The sequence below is a fragment of the Astyanax mexicanus genome, chromosome 19, assembly GCF_023375975.1.
Source record: "Astyanax mexicanus isolate ESR-SI-001 chromosome 19, AstMex3_surface, whole genome shotgun sequence".
NCBI classification, from domain to species: domain Eukaryota; kingdom Metazoa; phylum Chordata; class Actinopteri; order Characiformes; family Acestrorhamphidae; genus Astyanax; species Astyanax mexicanus.
The window spans coordinates 28,084,436-28,100,017 of NC_064426.1; the positions used below are offsets into that span (position 1 = coordinate 28,084,436).

The 15,582-nt window shown below is 35.8% G+C and overlaps 2 protein-coding genes across 3 annotated transcripts; both read left to right on the forward strand.

Annotated features, from left to right (window-relative positions):
* The first annotated feature begins 880 nt into the window (after positions 1-880).
* On the forward strand, positions 881-7,444 carry si:ch211-139g16.8 (immunoglobulin superfamily member 6). 2 transcript variants are annotated; one of them, XM_022667038.2, is made up of 6 exons: positions 881-1,023; positions 2,229-2,567; positions 4,462-4,559; positions 4,672-4,725; positions 6,319-6,432; positions 6,522-7,444. In XM_022667038.2, exons 1-6 carry the CDS (start codon positions 975-977, stop codon positions 6,585-6,587), a joined length of 720 nt encoding a protein of 239 aa, XP_022522759.1. In that variant the 5' UTR covers positions 881-974; the 3' UTR covers positions 6,588-7,444. The 2 variants fall into 2 exon arrangements, with proteins under 2 accessions (XP_022522759.1, XP_022522761.1); XM_022667040.2 differs by having other exon boundaries at positions 899-1,023; positions 2,232-2,567.
* Positions 7,445-9,531: 2,087 nt separating this feature from the next.
* LOC103041837 (RING finger protein 151) lies at positions 9,532-15,049 on the forward strand. The gene is made up of 4 exons (XM_049467869.1): positions 9,532-9,543; positions 10,263-10,432; positions 11,904-12,000; positions 13,354-15,049. The coding sequence occupies exons 1-4, from the start codon at positions 9,532-9,534 to the stop codon at positions 13,819-13,821; spliced, it is 747 nt and encodes a 248-aa protein (XP_049323826.1). The 3' UTR covers positions 13,822-15,049.
* The last annotated feature ends 533 nt before the right edge of the window (positions 15,050-15,582 follow it).

Genomic DNA, 15,582 nt, shown 5'->3' on the forward strand with positions numbered 1-15,582 from the left:
TTTTAAAAAACTTTATTTTGGTCTTCCCATGATCTTCAGAAGAACCAGCTGATGTCACTTCCTGTTGTAGATGTGATTTGTAGAATGTTCCAGATGTTTCAGATGGGGCAATGTGTTACAGTTACAAGAAACCCAGGGACACAACTAAAATGTGCATTTTAACTTAAATATTATGGATTTAGTATGAAAAAATATGTATTTTTAGAGCATAGATGGGATTTGAAGTCACACAACAACGCACAAAAGTTACATCTCAGAAGGATTTTAATAATTGTATTTCATGGTAAAGTTTATAGTTAGTGGGGACAGGTAACAAACAAAAAGTAACTTTTATAATTTTTTTTAAAGGACATATTTTACTTTTGCAATTAGGTCAATGTACAAGATACTATGCTTAATAATAAAATGTATTTTAAAGTTATTTTTTGTGCACATTCAAATATGTAATTTCCTAGGGACAGAAATGGCACCCTTTCAGAGGAATGGCCCATTTATACTTTACTGGAGTTATTATTTTTCATATGACTTTTTACTTCTACTTCTTACATTTACACAAAATTATCGGAACTTTCTACTCCTTACATTTTAAAAATAGCCTCATTACCCCTATTTCATTTCATTATGATTTTACAGTGTATAAAAATAACAAGCAGATTAAAGTGTATTTCTTTGTAAATTTCACACACATTAGTGTTGCCATTCTATATTTAGAAAACCGAACTGTTGCAGTATTTTTACCCTCATATACTGCCTGTGTTGCAAATTCCTCTTATGTCATAAAACAAACACCAAACATGACTCATTTGCAGCACTGGTCACTCCATTAGAGGAAGGAAGAGCCATGAAGACGGAGCAAGATCACTTCTCTCTTTTATCACATACAGTTTCTGTTCATCCGTCCCTCTGAAAAACCCTCATTTCAACAGACGACAGAGGACCGAGAGGTGTTACATTTAACCAAACCACTTACCAACATGGTCCTTTACATCTTTCAGATTACGCTGTTTCTCCTTTTTATCACAGGTAAGGGTGTTAAAGCTTGTTGGTTGGCTGAGATTGTTCAGTGTAAATATTGCTCTGTTGTGTTATAATTGTTTAAAACAGCTAAGACTTAATCCCAGTGTAACCGTGGTATATATATTAATACACCACAATTGTGACAATGTTTAGCTGTGTTAACTCATTAAAAACTATGTTAACTGTACTATCTTGTGCTTTGTCTGTTTAGGCATGGCTGTTTTTATATTTGAACTACATTATTTGTATGTAGACCACAAATAGCAGAAGAACAAAATGTGTGCTGTTTCAGCACATAACTGCACCCTGCTATACAAACGCAACAACTTCTTTAAAAGAGAAAATGCCAAACCTATTTTAAAACTCACAGGAGTGTATAGTTGTATTTCTTTTTAATCATTTTACTTGTACACAGGTTAATACGGTCAAAGTCTATACTTGTCTTGGTTTGACACTTTGTTAAATGCAATATGTAAATTTGGTGAAGTTGATCTGTGTTAAAGAGTCATACAGTACAAGTAAAAAATTTGGAAATGCCTTAATTTCAGTTGGTTTTCTTTAAAATGTAGTCAGTTAAACATTTCAAGAACTTTGAAAATATACCCAAGTGCAGTTTTAAAGACCATCAAAAATGTTGATGAATGATGAAAATGATGAAATTGGCACTCATCAGGACTGCCCCAGGAGTGGAAGATCAAGAATATGTTCATCAGACTTAAAAACATCCCAGATAAGAGCAGCTTTATTGCTTTACAAAGTATTTGGGTTTATGTAACACTTTTAAGTCACTACATGATTGTAGACGATATTACACTTTTTATAAACTGTTATAATTTTATTCGAAAAAGATTTTAATATAGTATTTTTCTTTTTTTTATCATATCACCAAGCATAGTGTTATTGCAAAAGTACCCTTAAATATCATGATATTATTTTAGGGCCATATCGTCCACCTCTAGCAGTAAGTAGTACTGGATGTGGGTAAGATGCCGGTAATGCATTTTTTTTTAAGATAACAGGCTCTGAGTGATCCGAGTGATCCACTACTTGTCATCAGCTGCCGGAGCCCTGAGAGAGCACAATTGGCCTTGGTCTCTCTGGGTGGGTGATGTTGATCAGCACAAGGCATGGGATGGATGGGACAATTGGCCTAGCTAAATTAAAAATAAAATTATAAGTAAAATCTGTATTTCTTCTGTATCTCCTTGCAGTAGAGCTCTCAGCCAGTGGCTGCAGTCTGGAGGTCAGACAGCCCAATAAGCAGCTCTTTGGGGAAGAACACCAGTCCATCTCCATCTCCTGCAACATCAGCATATCCAGCTGTTCAAGCAGTTCGCCGGAGGTGGTTTGGTATGTGTTCACCAGTGGCTCCCACCATCAGCTGGATACAAAGAATCATCCAACCAAATACCATCTGAAGAATCACCAATTACAGATCAGTCAGCTGACGAGCAGTGATGATGGGGTTTATTACTGCGCTGTGGCAATAAGCGACCTGACCACGGCCGGAGCACAAGCTTTCGGAACTGGCACCACAGTAACAGTGCACGGTAAGAGCTGGTTAAAGTGTTACTTGTCTTTAATTGCTAGTTTTGGTGTCACCGTTTTAGGAGAAGTGTATCAAACTCAAATTAATAACAATGTTTTTACTGACACTAAACTTTGATCAGTGAAGATAGTGGAGTGTTTAATGAGTCCAAACTGTGCTTCTTTAGTTTAGTAGTGGTGCCCCAAAGGTAATGTTTTTATGAGGCTCTTTAAATTTTACCAATTAAAAAGCTCTGAAATATAATCAAGAGGAAGTCGTCTGAACTGCTTGAATTTTTTCACCAGGAGTGGCAGTGTGTAGGACTGGTGGAGGAGAACATGTCAAGATACATGAAAACAGTGATTAAAAAGCAGGGTTATTACACCAAAAATTGATTTCTGAACTCTTAAAACTTTATAAATACGAACTTGTTTTCTTAGCGTCATTTGAGGTCTGAAAGCTCTGCGTCTTTTTTGTTGTTTTTGTTATTTCACATTTTCTGCAAATGAATTCTCTAAATGACAATTACAGTTTAGGAGAAATGTTGTCTGTTGTTTACAGAATAAAACAACCATGTTCATATTACTTAAACATATACCTATAAATAGCAAAATCAGAAAAACTGATTCAGAAACTGAAGTGGTCTCTTAATTTTTTCCAGAGCTGTATATCTGCACTGTCAGGCAAAAGACTGTGTATCTTAATTTTTACCCATTTCAGTGTTGACATAATGTGAATCTGGCAGCTGTTTTTGATATAGAATCATTAATTCGTAGTGAATGGACTAATAATAAAGGGATGGGAATCACAGGGCATCTTACAATACAAAATTTTTATGTTACGTTTCTTACCATAACAATGATTTCATAATATTAATGTGTTTCTGCAATACGCAATATATCCCAAGACAATCTCTTCAGCATCTGTGTTACTGAAGAGGATGAACCACTACTAAATAAGCAAATACTCTAGTTTTACAGAATTGAACAGTTTAAATTAGGAAGCGAGTCTTAGGGAGTATCACAAACAAAAATGATTAAATATATTGTAATATCATTATTTTATTCCACCCCTACTAAATATGCATCAAATATTTGTTAGTAGTGGCAAAAAATGCCCTTTTAATGTTTGGGTGAATAAGTAAAAGGCTGGATAACATATACCGAACAATGGTGTTTTAAACAGCACAATTAATTTGCAACAAGATAGCATTCTAAAGTATTATTTGTCAGGACTGAGCAGAAGTCAGACACATGCAGATTTAAAAAAGGAAAGAGGCTTTTATTACAAGACTAGGATAAATGCTAAAAAGCTACATACCAAAAGAAGCAAAGCCAGACAACTTTGCAAACAAGGGCCAGGCAAATAGTTAAAGTCAAAAATAGAGTAGCAACGGTCATACACAAAAAAACAAACAAGATTGCCAAAAATGCTAGTAATGCTAGGTGGCTAGTCAAAACTTGGCAGTGAACTGAACAAAGGAGAGGGTATAAATAGACAGAGAAGCAGGTGAAAACAATCAATAGTCAGGTAACTGAGAGTGTCATGTCATGATGATCAGGAATGTCAGCGGCATTGTAGGAAATGGAGTCCGGATCAGTTTGGAAGACAGAGGGATGCGTGAAATTATTAAATGGTAGTTTTAAAATGTTTTTTTTTCTTTTGCTTTAAATAGCATAAAAAATATTTCATTTGTTAATTATGATTAAAAAAGTGTGACATAATTACCAACAACCCATAAAAAATTTAATTCAGACAAAATGTTATTTTCCGTGCATCCCTATATGGACCAACAGAAAAGCCTCAAAATTTCATGTGATAAAATCTTTTAACTATGACTCCAATTAGAAATTTAGTAGGTATTTTGTCTTTAATAAAAGGTTAAATATGAGTAAACTCTGCTTTTCTGTTTTCAGAGCCTTCCCAATATGCTGGCAGATCCGTACTGCTGGCATTACTGGTCTTACTCGTCCTGTATGATATCACACTCCTGACCTATATGATCTGCATAAAGGTAAGTTGTGTATGAATAATATGATTACTGAATCAGAAAAATAAGCAAATATCAGCTGTATTACTTTCAACCTGACTAATGGAACTGAATTGTACTCATTTCTGTTAACCAGACTGGAAGAGGCTCTTCGTTCTTTAACGGAAGATTCAGGAAAAGTGACACAAAGGTATTATTTCTGCTTTGTTTGTTTTATTACACTTAAAGGTAGATTTTTATAGCCTAAATAAAGCTCTAATTAAATTTACACAACTATTTAAACTCAGCAGTCATCAACACACACCGGTGAGAAGCGATGGCCAATCGTACCCAGCATGCTCTCAACCGGAAACACCCGTCCACCTGAAAGGGCCACCACAGCATTGACCCAGGACGTGGCAGTCCATATTTGGGCATACATTCATACACACACTCACAAAGATATGCACATTAGGGCAATTTAAAGTATCCAAATTACCCGGTCTTCATGGACTGTGGTAGGAAACCAGATTCCCCAGTGAAAATAAAAAACACGGGGAGAACATGAAAACCCCACCCAGATAGGGACTTGAACCCAGGACCCCAGCACTGGGAGGCGAGCACTAGGTGGCACACAGTGGCATTTAACATATCTCAATCTACAGTGTCACGTGTACCAGGAGTGCATCATAATAGGCTGTTTGAGATTGAATCCAAATACAGGCGCAGAACTAGTATTGTTCTTTTAGCTTCCTGAGACCCAGACTGTTGCTTGGTGTGCAAACTTAATTTCCCCTAGATATATGGGATTAGTAGGACCTAACAAGTATAAAAAACTTTGTCTTTGTACAGGAGGTCATTTTGCCAAAAAAAACAACAAAAAACAGTGTACTCATATGGGGACAGTAGTTTATTTTTTATTATTCTTTTTTTATTATAGCATCTTATTATTGCTAAAATTGACAAAAATGCATGTCACATGAATCTAGAGATTAGAGCTATTGTCAAGTTCTCGTCTTGTTCTGTGTCTCTTCTGTCTGTCTCTGTGTTTTTCCTGCTCTCCTATTTGTTTATTTACCTTTCCCCTGCACGTGGACCTATGTGTTTCTCCCGTGTATCCGCCTTAGTAGTTTCACCTGTGTTCATTTGTAGCTCCTCCCCCTTGTTACCGGTCCTAAGGTGTTTCCTGTTACTTCTGTTTGTGTGTGTGTGTGTGTGTGTGTGTGTGTGTGTGTGTGTGTATAGTCCCTTTGTTTTAGTGTCTCTTGTTGGCTCTTGTATGTTGTTCCCTCAGTCCGTTTTTTTCCAGTCTGTTGTAAGTATCCTCTGTGTTTCCTTGTTGTTTAAGTTTTTGGTTTATTGTTTGTTTGTTTGTTTGTTATCATTCTTATTAAATATAAATCACAATTGCATCTTTCTCCGCATCTCGCTTGCTGCACAACCTGACAGTTATTGAGCATAAATAATTTAGTTTCAAACATAAAATTCAGTGAGAATTTTGATCTTGCCTACGTTTTTGTCTGGACTGGCTGTAGAAACCTTTGACTGGGATTCCCCCTAGCTTAGTTTGAATAAATTGAGTGTTTTGTTGTGATTTGGCCACTAGACAGTACATGCAGTGTCTTCATTTTAGGTCAAAGGGTCAAAGTTTTACAAAAAGAAATTTAAAAAGTAGAAATGTAATGTCTTCATATGAATAAAAATATTCACAGTATATTAAACATGCTAAATTATAAGCACTCCTCTGTATGTTATTAAAAATGATCTAAAAAGGCTAAATGCTGCTTCCTGTTACTATTCTCAGATTGATTCATCCAAGAAAGTCCACTTCGGAGCTGTGGTGCAAGAACTGTACAACAGGAGGAACTTACACAAGAAGAGCGCCAGCGCTTCGGGAGAAGCGTCGCCTGATAACAAGGTCCTGCTCTTGTTTCTATACTGTGTGATTTTAATAATGTGTGCACTGTTAACATGAGCATTTCTGCTATACAACCTTTTTTTTTACAGATTGAAAATCCACACTTTCAGACTGAGGGAGAAGACATCTACCAGAATCTGGAAAGGACTGGATAAACTGGGAGATTCCACGGATTATACTGTACAGTGAACGTCTGGAAACATACAGGAGAAAAGAGGAAGAGGCTGCGTCCCAATTGTGTACTGCACTCTAATACTATTAGGTATAGACTTTAAGGAGCACTAAGCCCCCTGGTTTTAGCTGACTCCACCCTCAGCTCAAATTTGAAAAAGGCAAAAAAATGGGAGAGGTAGATTTGGAGGGGCACTGGGTGATGTATGGGTTTAGAGGCGGGACAGGAGGGAAGTATTATTGATAGACTTATCTGCATATTGTGTGTTGTGTCTGCATACCAATATACACAGACACATCATCCACACCTATAGCACAGTTGAACCTGAGAGGGCCCTCACAATAGTAAAAGCGTTTTTTAAAGGTTAGGAAATGTTTATAAAAAATGTTATGTGTCATCATTTAAAAAAACACACATTTCAGATATTAATGGAAAGAAATATGGTTTAAGGATTAGTGGCTCTATTAGGGAGATTAGCATACAAAATATGATTTTCTTACCAGTTTTTACATAACCTATTCACATTGCATTGTGGTATATTTCCTTGCATACAGTATCTCAATATATTGCAATATATAAAAACACATATTTGCCCAGTTCTTTTTTTAGCTATACTACATACTACACACTCAAACACTAGTTAGTATGAGTAATAAGTATGCAATTGGGACACAGCCAAAGAAAAGACAATGGGATGAATGGACTGAAGAGGACCAAATCAAGTGGACTACTGGACATTGCCTCTATATATGCAGATTTAGGACCAACTTCTTTTTTAAAGTCCTAATTTAATATGAACCATCACAAAATGGACTAAATAATAAATCTCAGATAAAGTGACTGTGGAACCTGTATATTATGGTAAATACTGTGCTGTCAGTTACTAATAAAAGGCCATCTTCTTCTTTTTTTCCTTTAACCTCTTCATACCACACTGTATACAGTGACTAACCCAAGAACATATTGTTTAAATGTATATGTGTTAAAATTAACACATTTTAAAGGGGCTACTTTATCCTTTTTTAATGCTGTGTCAGTACAAATGCTCCAAAATGAGTATAAATAAAATATTTTCACACTGACTTCTATTGAAGGATAAGAATATGTTTCTTTTACTCCCCTGTAACATTGTCATTGTCATTCATTTGCAAAGATACTTGATCAAATCATTAAAAAAGGGCTGGGTGATATGTCCAAAGTTATGCCACAATACATTTTTCATTTTATATATCCTCAATACATTATATTTCAGCGATCAATATAAACAGTATGACACTGAGATGCTGTAAACAATGTGTATCAAAATCTCATTTCTGAAACTTTTTAAATTAATATTCATATTTTTATTTGTATAAAAAAGTGATTTTAGTGTCAGACTGTCATACTTAATTTGATAAAAGAATTACATAATTGATATTGAGTTATTGAGACATTGCCCAGCCATAATTACATAAAGTAATAATTAAGTAAACAAATAAATGTAATTATTTCATATTTATGTTGTCTGAAAATACCTAATTTTAAAAGCTTGTAATAACACTAAGTTACCATATTCCGTTTCTGATTAATCTGTGCTGTAGATTTTCATTATGTAAAAATGAATTTTAAAGCGAATCAGACACAACACGCCTAATGGACGCTGCTGCATCTGGCGCATGTGCTGATTGGTTGAGCGCTTGGACGCGTCTCAGTGGGCGTGGTATGCTGCGTTTGTCCCCCCCCCCCCCCCCCCCCCCCCATCAGCACGCAGTGAGGCGAGTTAGGAAAGCAGCTCCCTGAACAGAACATGGTGAGTGAGTGGGATTTATTTTGGACTAGTATACAGTAGTTTGTTGGATATTGGCTATTTCTCCTTCAGTAAGCAGAATTCCCAGTCCTGAATTAACAGCTACAGGGTTAAATTCACACACTGTTTATTTAGGAGGAGCTGGATAGGGTTAATATTTTAACACAATGCTTTTAAAGCTGGGAAAAATGGTGCTGTTTAGCTAATAGCCTAAAAGCTGCTGAATCAAACTAAACTAAACTGAACTGAGCTGAGCTGCTGAAATACTGTAATTTTAATGAAACTGCATGTTTTTAGTCTGAAGTTATTAATGTTATACTAATCTGTTGTAATATGATATAATAAGAAAGTTTATTTCTGCCACTTAAAAAAAAACAAATTCTCATTACTACCTACATTGCCATAATTGTTATTTTGAGATACCAAGTCGTTATTTTGAGATACTGTCTCATTATAACAAGATATTAATTATATTAAAATACTGAGTAATTATTTTGAGATAGTAAGTCATATTACAAGATACTAAGTCGGTACTTTGAGATACTAAGTCGGTATTTCGAGATACAATATAATTATGACAAGATACTGCATCATTATTTCAAGATTGTAACTCATTATTGTAAAATACTGAGTCATTTTGTGATAGTAAGTCATTATCACAAAATAATACGTTGTTATTTTGAGATACTAAGTCGTTATTTTGAGAAACTAATTTGTTATTTTGAGATACATTCTCATTATTACAAGGTACTGAGTCAATTATGTCAAGATAGTAATTCATTATTACTACTTTTCATTATTACAAGATACTGAGCCATTTTTTCAGATAAGTCATTATTTTGAGATACTATCTCATTATTACATGAAACTGTAATTATTTTTAGATATTATATTTTATTATTACAAAATACTGAGTAATTATTTGTAGATACTGTATTTCATTATTACAAGATACTGAGTCATTTTGAGATATTTGTGTTTTATTAAATGTACAATTCTTCTGTGTTTACTGTAGGTTAGTTATGTGGCTTGAGCTCAGTGTAAAAGTCATGTGCTCCCTGTTTCCAGAACACCATTCATTGTTGACCCTTACAGAGCCCCTCCAATAGCCTGGCCCTGAGTACACAGCATATTGCAGTAAATGGGCATCAGGGTGTGCAAGTTGGTTAGCATATCGTGTGCATTTGCTTAATTTTGGTATTGAGGAGAAAAATGCAACCAACCAGAGAATCCTACCAATAATAAGCAGATTAATATATAATAAAAATAATCATTAGCTGTAAAATAATAAAAAAACAGCTTTACGTAATGTGCAGCTTTCATATTTATTTAGTTTCAGAAGGGAGACATTTTACCAATCTTTCTGTTAATAAATAGTTTCACATTTTAACTCTAGCAAACCTTTTTTCATTAAAACATATCAATATTTTTGAGATAGTAAGTAATTATTACAAAATACTGTGTCATAAAGAGATACTAATTCATTATTTTGAGATACTATCTCATTATTATAAGATACTGAGTCATTATTTTGAGATAGTAAGTCACTATTACGAGGTACTGAGTCATTATTTGATATAGTAAATCATTATTTTGATATAGATAATTATTATTTCGAGATAAGTCATTAAAAACATCTTTAATAACCATCTCACAATAATGCCTTAGTCTCTCAAAAATAGATAGCAACTTACTAAATAAGCTTTTTTTATCAGTTTATAATCATTTTAAGACAACAACAATGACAAGAGGAATAATGATAAAATACTGTATACTGACATACCATTAGACCATAATGGTTATGGTGGTTATCATGCTGGGAAAATCTCATACCGTTGCACCTCTTCTATAATCGTCCATTGTTTTCTGTAGGCAGAAGCAGAAATGTGTTTACACTGTGGTGGTTATGACGTGGAGATGTTTGTGGACGTGCCGGACGAGGACCTGATATGCAGCATATGCAAGGGAGTTCTGCGCTGCCCGGTGCGAGCTGCCTGCCACCATATCTTCTGTAAGAAGTGCATCATGCAGTGGCTAAAGCGGTATGTATTACTTTTAGGGCTGCACGATATTGGAACAATTTTACATTGCAAATGTTTTTTTTTGACTGTATATATTGCAATATTAAACAGTGCAGGGCCCATGACATTACCAGCCTCGACCCCACGCTCGCATTGTGTTGTGTCCGGAAGAGCACTCAAAACTCAAGCACCGAGCGCTCAAAACCTGAGGAAAACGGCAAAACAACAGTAATCTGCCCTTTAATCAGGCATTTAAATGACTTTTTAAAAGGTAAATAAGAGCATTTTTCTAGGATTAAAATGTGAATTTAGCTGTAACTGAAAATATCTGCGCAAAACTGTGCTGAACCGAGGTGGACAGTTTTTGACATGAGGGTTTACAAGCACATGCCCAACCATGTGGATGGAGACCATGCAGTTACCTTGTGTTTACTCCTGCCCTCCCCCTCGCGCTCCCCCTTTCCCTCGTGCTTGTCAGGCAGCAGCAGTCTGTCACTGACACAGACACAGCACTGTGTATATACTTCTTGTGTCAAGAATCAAAACATTGCGACATGACGTGTTTGATTTAATTGTCTTAAGTGACATCACACGTCCTGAGATGTGACTATTGCGCTTGTGCACACTGCAATTACGATGCTTAAGCGATATATAATGCAGCCCTAATTACTTTTCAATACAACAATTCATCGGGTCCTATCATACACCTATTGCAAGACGCGTTGCGATGATATTTGCTATCTTACACCCCCTCAACAGTTTATTTTCATGCCTTGTGTCCGTGCTGTTAAAATTGCGCCGGAGTTTGATAATAAATCTACAATGTTGGGCGTGGTGGTCTGAGAGTGTGGTGTGTTCAGTGAGGTAAATTTCTGGTGTGTTGATATTTTAGCGATAGAAAACACAGGTACGAGTGATTAAAACCCTGACAACTATCAATCGTCAGAGTCCATTCCTATAGGTATGCTCAGTGCATGTATACCCCTGTGTTAACTCGTTAAACACACACACACACGGATGCACTGCAGAACCTGAAAAATGTCTTTTAACTCAACAATAAACAGAATAAAGAATAAAATAACATTGCCGTTTCCTTAAATGAGCTGCTGGCAATCCTTTACAGCTTGAATATGCAGATCAGTTTCCTCTGCTGAGACGCACAAAAGTGCCACACTGTTAAGATAGGAACGCGCCAAAGTCAGAGCTCACCTTTCTCTTAAAGGGAATGATGAGTGGCACACTGATTGTTTTATTTAACTTTACGCCCAAAACACACACATGATTAATTAAGAGAATTAGTTCATGCCTTTTTGCGTGTTTTAAGCTGTGCAAGGATTTATTTTTTGTGCCCTCACGATACCAAAAACACACCGACATGCTCTGAATCCAGCTGCATGATCTGCAATTGACCAGCGTGCTATAGATCACTAAAATAGGGCCCAAAGAGTTAATTGCATTGATTACATGTTGTCTTTTTTATTTGTGTCTCTAGGCAACAAACATGCCCATGCTGCAGAAAGCCTGTCAGCCAGAGCCTGATATACGTCATGTTCAAGCTCAGTAAAGCCATCGGGCGGCTTAAGATCAAGGTAGGATGCTGCTGATGAAGATGATGATGATGGGGTGCCACTCTGAAATCCCTTGTACTAATAGCCTATAAATAAGTTAAATTATTAAAAATGTAATCTACTTCAGTTAAAAATGGCCTGTAAAATGATCCTGATGTGAGGAAAATATTTAAACCAACTCAGGTTCTGGCTTGTTTGGAATGAAACGACTGCACCCACAGTGACACCTTGTGGATAATAAAATGGGATACCCATTGTATTACTGTAACTGTGGACTAGTTTTTCACTCCTATAACTAGATCAATGCCACAGTTAGCTGTGTTGTTTTTTAACTAAAACATAACTATGTGAAACAATTGGCTAAAAATATATAATTATGACATTTCTGCTTTGGGACTAAATACTAAGAAACAGCTTAATTCCAGAAGTTTATTTAATTCCAAATGTGCCTTATGCTTGCACACTGGTGTCATGTTGCTGCAGGTAAAAATGTAAAACACAAATATTGTATAGAGGTATTAGACACAGAGTGATCTACTTTAAGTGTTTATTTCTTTTAGTGTTGATGATTATGGATTACAGCAAATGAAAACCCAAAAGTGTGCCAAGTCCTGCTGGAAAATAAAATCTCCATAAAAGTTGTGAGCAGAGGGAAGCATGAATTGATGTAAGATTTTGTGGGAAAACACTGCACTGAAGACTTGATAAAACACAGTGGATCAACACCAGAAGATGACATGTCTCTCCAAACCATCACTGATTGTGGAAACTTCACACTAGACCTCAAGCATTTTGGACTGTGTGTTTCTCCACTCTTCCTCCAGACTCTGCTTCCTTGATTTACAAAAAAAAATTAAAAAATTACTGATGGTCAGTGATAGTTTGGAGAGACTGCTGGTCTGCTGGTGTTGATCCACTGTGTTTTATTATCAAGTCTAAAGTCAGTGCAGTGTTTTCCCAGAAAATGTTACAGCACTTCATGCTTCCCTCTGCTGACAACTTTTATGGAGATGCAGATTTCATTTTCCAACAGGATTTGGAACACCGCCCACACTGCCATAAGCACCAATTGGTCTTATAAAATGACACTGATTTTTGGGTTTTCATTGGCTGTGAACCATAATCATAAGATTAAAGATAATCATCACAATAAAATAAATAAATGTTTAAAATAGATCATAGATGTAATACATCTATATAATTCTGTATATGAGTTTCACATTTTGAACTGAATTACTGAAATAAAGTAACTTTTCAGTGATATTAAATTTATTTGAGATGCACTAGTATTTTCATTTTGGTGCCTCTTTAATATAAATATAAAATGTATGTTCAGTAAAACTGACACACCACTCCTTTCTCTCTTCTCTTCAGTGCAGGAATGAGATCCGCGGCTGCCGGACCACCTTCGCTCTGTCCGAGCAGTACTGCCACAGCATAGTCTGCCCTTTCGAGCTCATCTCCTGCCCCTTCCAGGGCTGCAGGGCCCAGCTGCTGCGGCGCGACCTGGAGGTCCACTCTCAGCACTGCGAGCACTGGAGGCAGCCCTGCCACATGGGCTGTGGCACAATGCTATCGCAGAGCACCCGCACCCAGCACAACTGCTACCAGGACCTGCGGCGGCAGTACGAGGTCAGGCAGCAGAGCCACCGCGCCATCGCCGCCGCCCTGCAGAGGAAGATGAGGAAGATGCAGAACACCATGGCCCACATGAAGAGGCAGATCAGCCTTATCTGTGAGAGCCTGCAGGTGATGGACGACCTGGAGGAGGTCATCGAGGATGAGGAGGAGCCTGTGATTGGCCCGGCCGGCAGTATCACCAACAGCAACAGCAGCTCCTGAGGACTTAAGGTTGAACTAGTGATGGAAGATTCAGTATTCAGTATACTGAACATGGTGGGCATCACAATACAATACTATCACTATACTATCCCAATATTGTGATTCTCTGTGATACTTCGTAGTCATCTCTGTTACCCAAGAGGAGAAAATACTCATAAATGAGCAAATACCACAAATAATTGATTTATTGGTGTCAATTTTACAGAATTTTACAATCAATATTCTTCACCACAGGTTTATTTACCCTATTCATTTGATTATAGCGCCACCAGATGGAGTAATGAAGCAGTACATTTAGAAAGTCAAATTGGGGGCGAGTCTTGGGGGGTTTTGAGTGCCTATATACTTCAATAAAATATAGATATTTAATGACACTTATCGATACAATATATCGTGCACTGAAATGGGTGAATAGCTGATATATTATATTTTCATAGCAATACATGTACATTTATAAATGTAGCATACATTTAGGCCTGCCCTGATTATAATTACTTCATCAACTTATCCTACAGTATGTGGACATACCATAAATTCAACCTCAGTATTGCCTATTGTGTTTAATTGCGTACTTTTTCCGTAAATTTGTTATATCAACTCATATTATAGCCAATGAGATACTGTACTTTTGCTTGAAAATGTAAATATAAACCCAATATAAGCATATTATAATGGCTTATGTGTACCTTTCTATATTCTACCTAAAATAAGCTGCAATTAAACAGGTTAAAAAGTTCCCAAACTATTACAGAATTCAAGTTCTTTGCTCTATAAAAGAGTGCAGTTGCATTGTTATGCATTGTTACTGTTATTTTCATGTTATCGTCAGATCACTGACATAAACTCCTATACTAAAGTACTAAAATTATCTGACAGGCCTAATAGAAATTAAGGGTATTACATGGTACTGTGACTATCTGCACTGTTCACTATATAAATTATACCGTACTAGTCAAAAGTTTGGACACACCTTAAATTCAGTGTTCATTTTTCATTATTTTAAACAGCTCGTCATGGGACTACACATTCAGAGGTATTGATGAGCTAGGTTCAATGTGTTGGAAATGTTAAGAGTTTAGAGTGACCTCAAGTGACTCAAGTGAGAGAATGCAAGTGTTCAATCATTAATAAATGTGTAATAAAATTGCAAAAATGGTTGGAAAACAGTGAATTGTTTACTTGATAATTTGTACAGATTGTTTGATAATAAAGAATGATTCTAACTTCATTTTCTTACTTTATTCCATAATGCAGATATAATACAAATATGTCAGATATTTATCAACAAATGACAGGAACATAACCTTCAAAAAAGTTGAAATACACAAACATTCAGATAAAGAAACAATATTATTTAAACAAAAGGGGGAAAACAATGAATAAAGCTAACCAAATATCATCATTGTAAAGTGAGAATGTCATAATAACATTTGATAACAATAACAATAGGACTATTGATTTTTCTTTGTTTGAATAATGCTTAAAGATTAGAGAACTATTTTATTACTTACTTTTATTTAAGTCAAAGAGAAAGAGATGGATGGATTATAGTTAGGAAATGTTTCATTGTGAATGTTTTTTTTATTTAAGTAATGCTCTAATGCATATTATGACAAGAACAACTCAACTAAGTAAAGATTATTTATTTTGAGAAATATAAGAAATGAAGGAATTAATTAATTTTAAAGGTATCCTAAAGTGTGGTAACAAAAATAACATCAAAACTGCATGAAAGGAATAGAAATTGTAACCTTTGTTGTA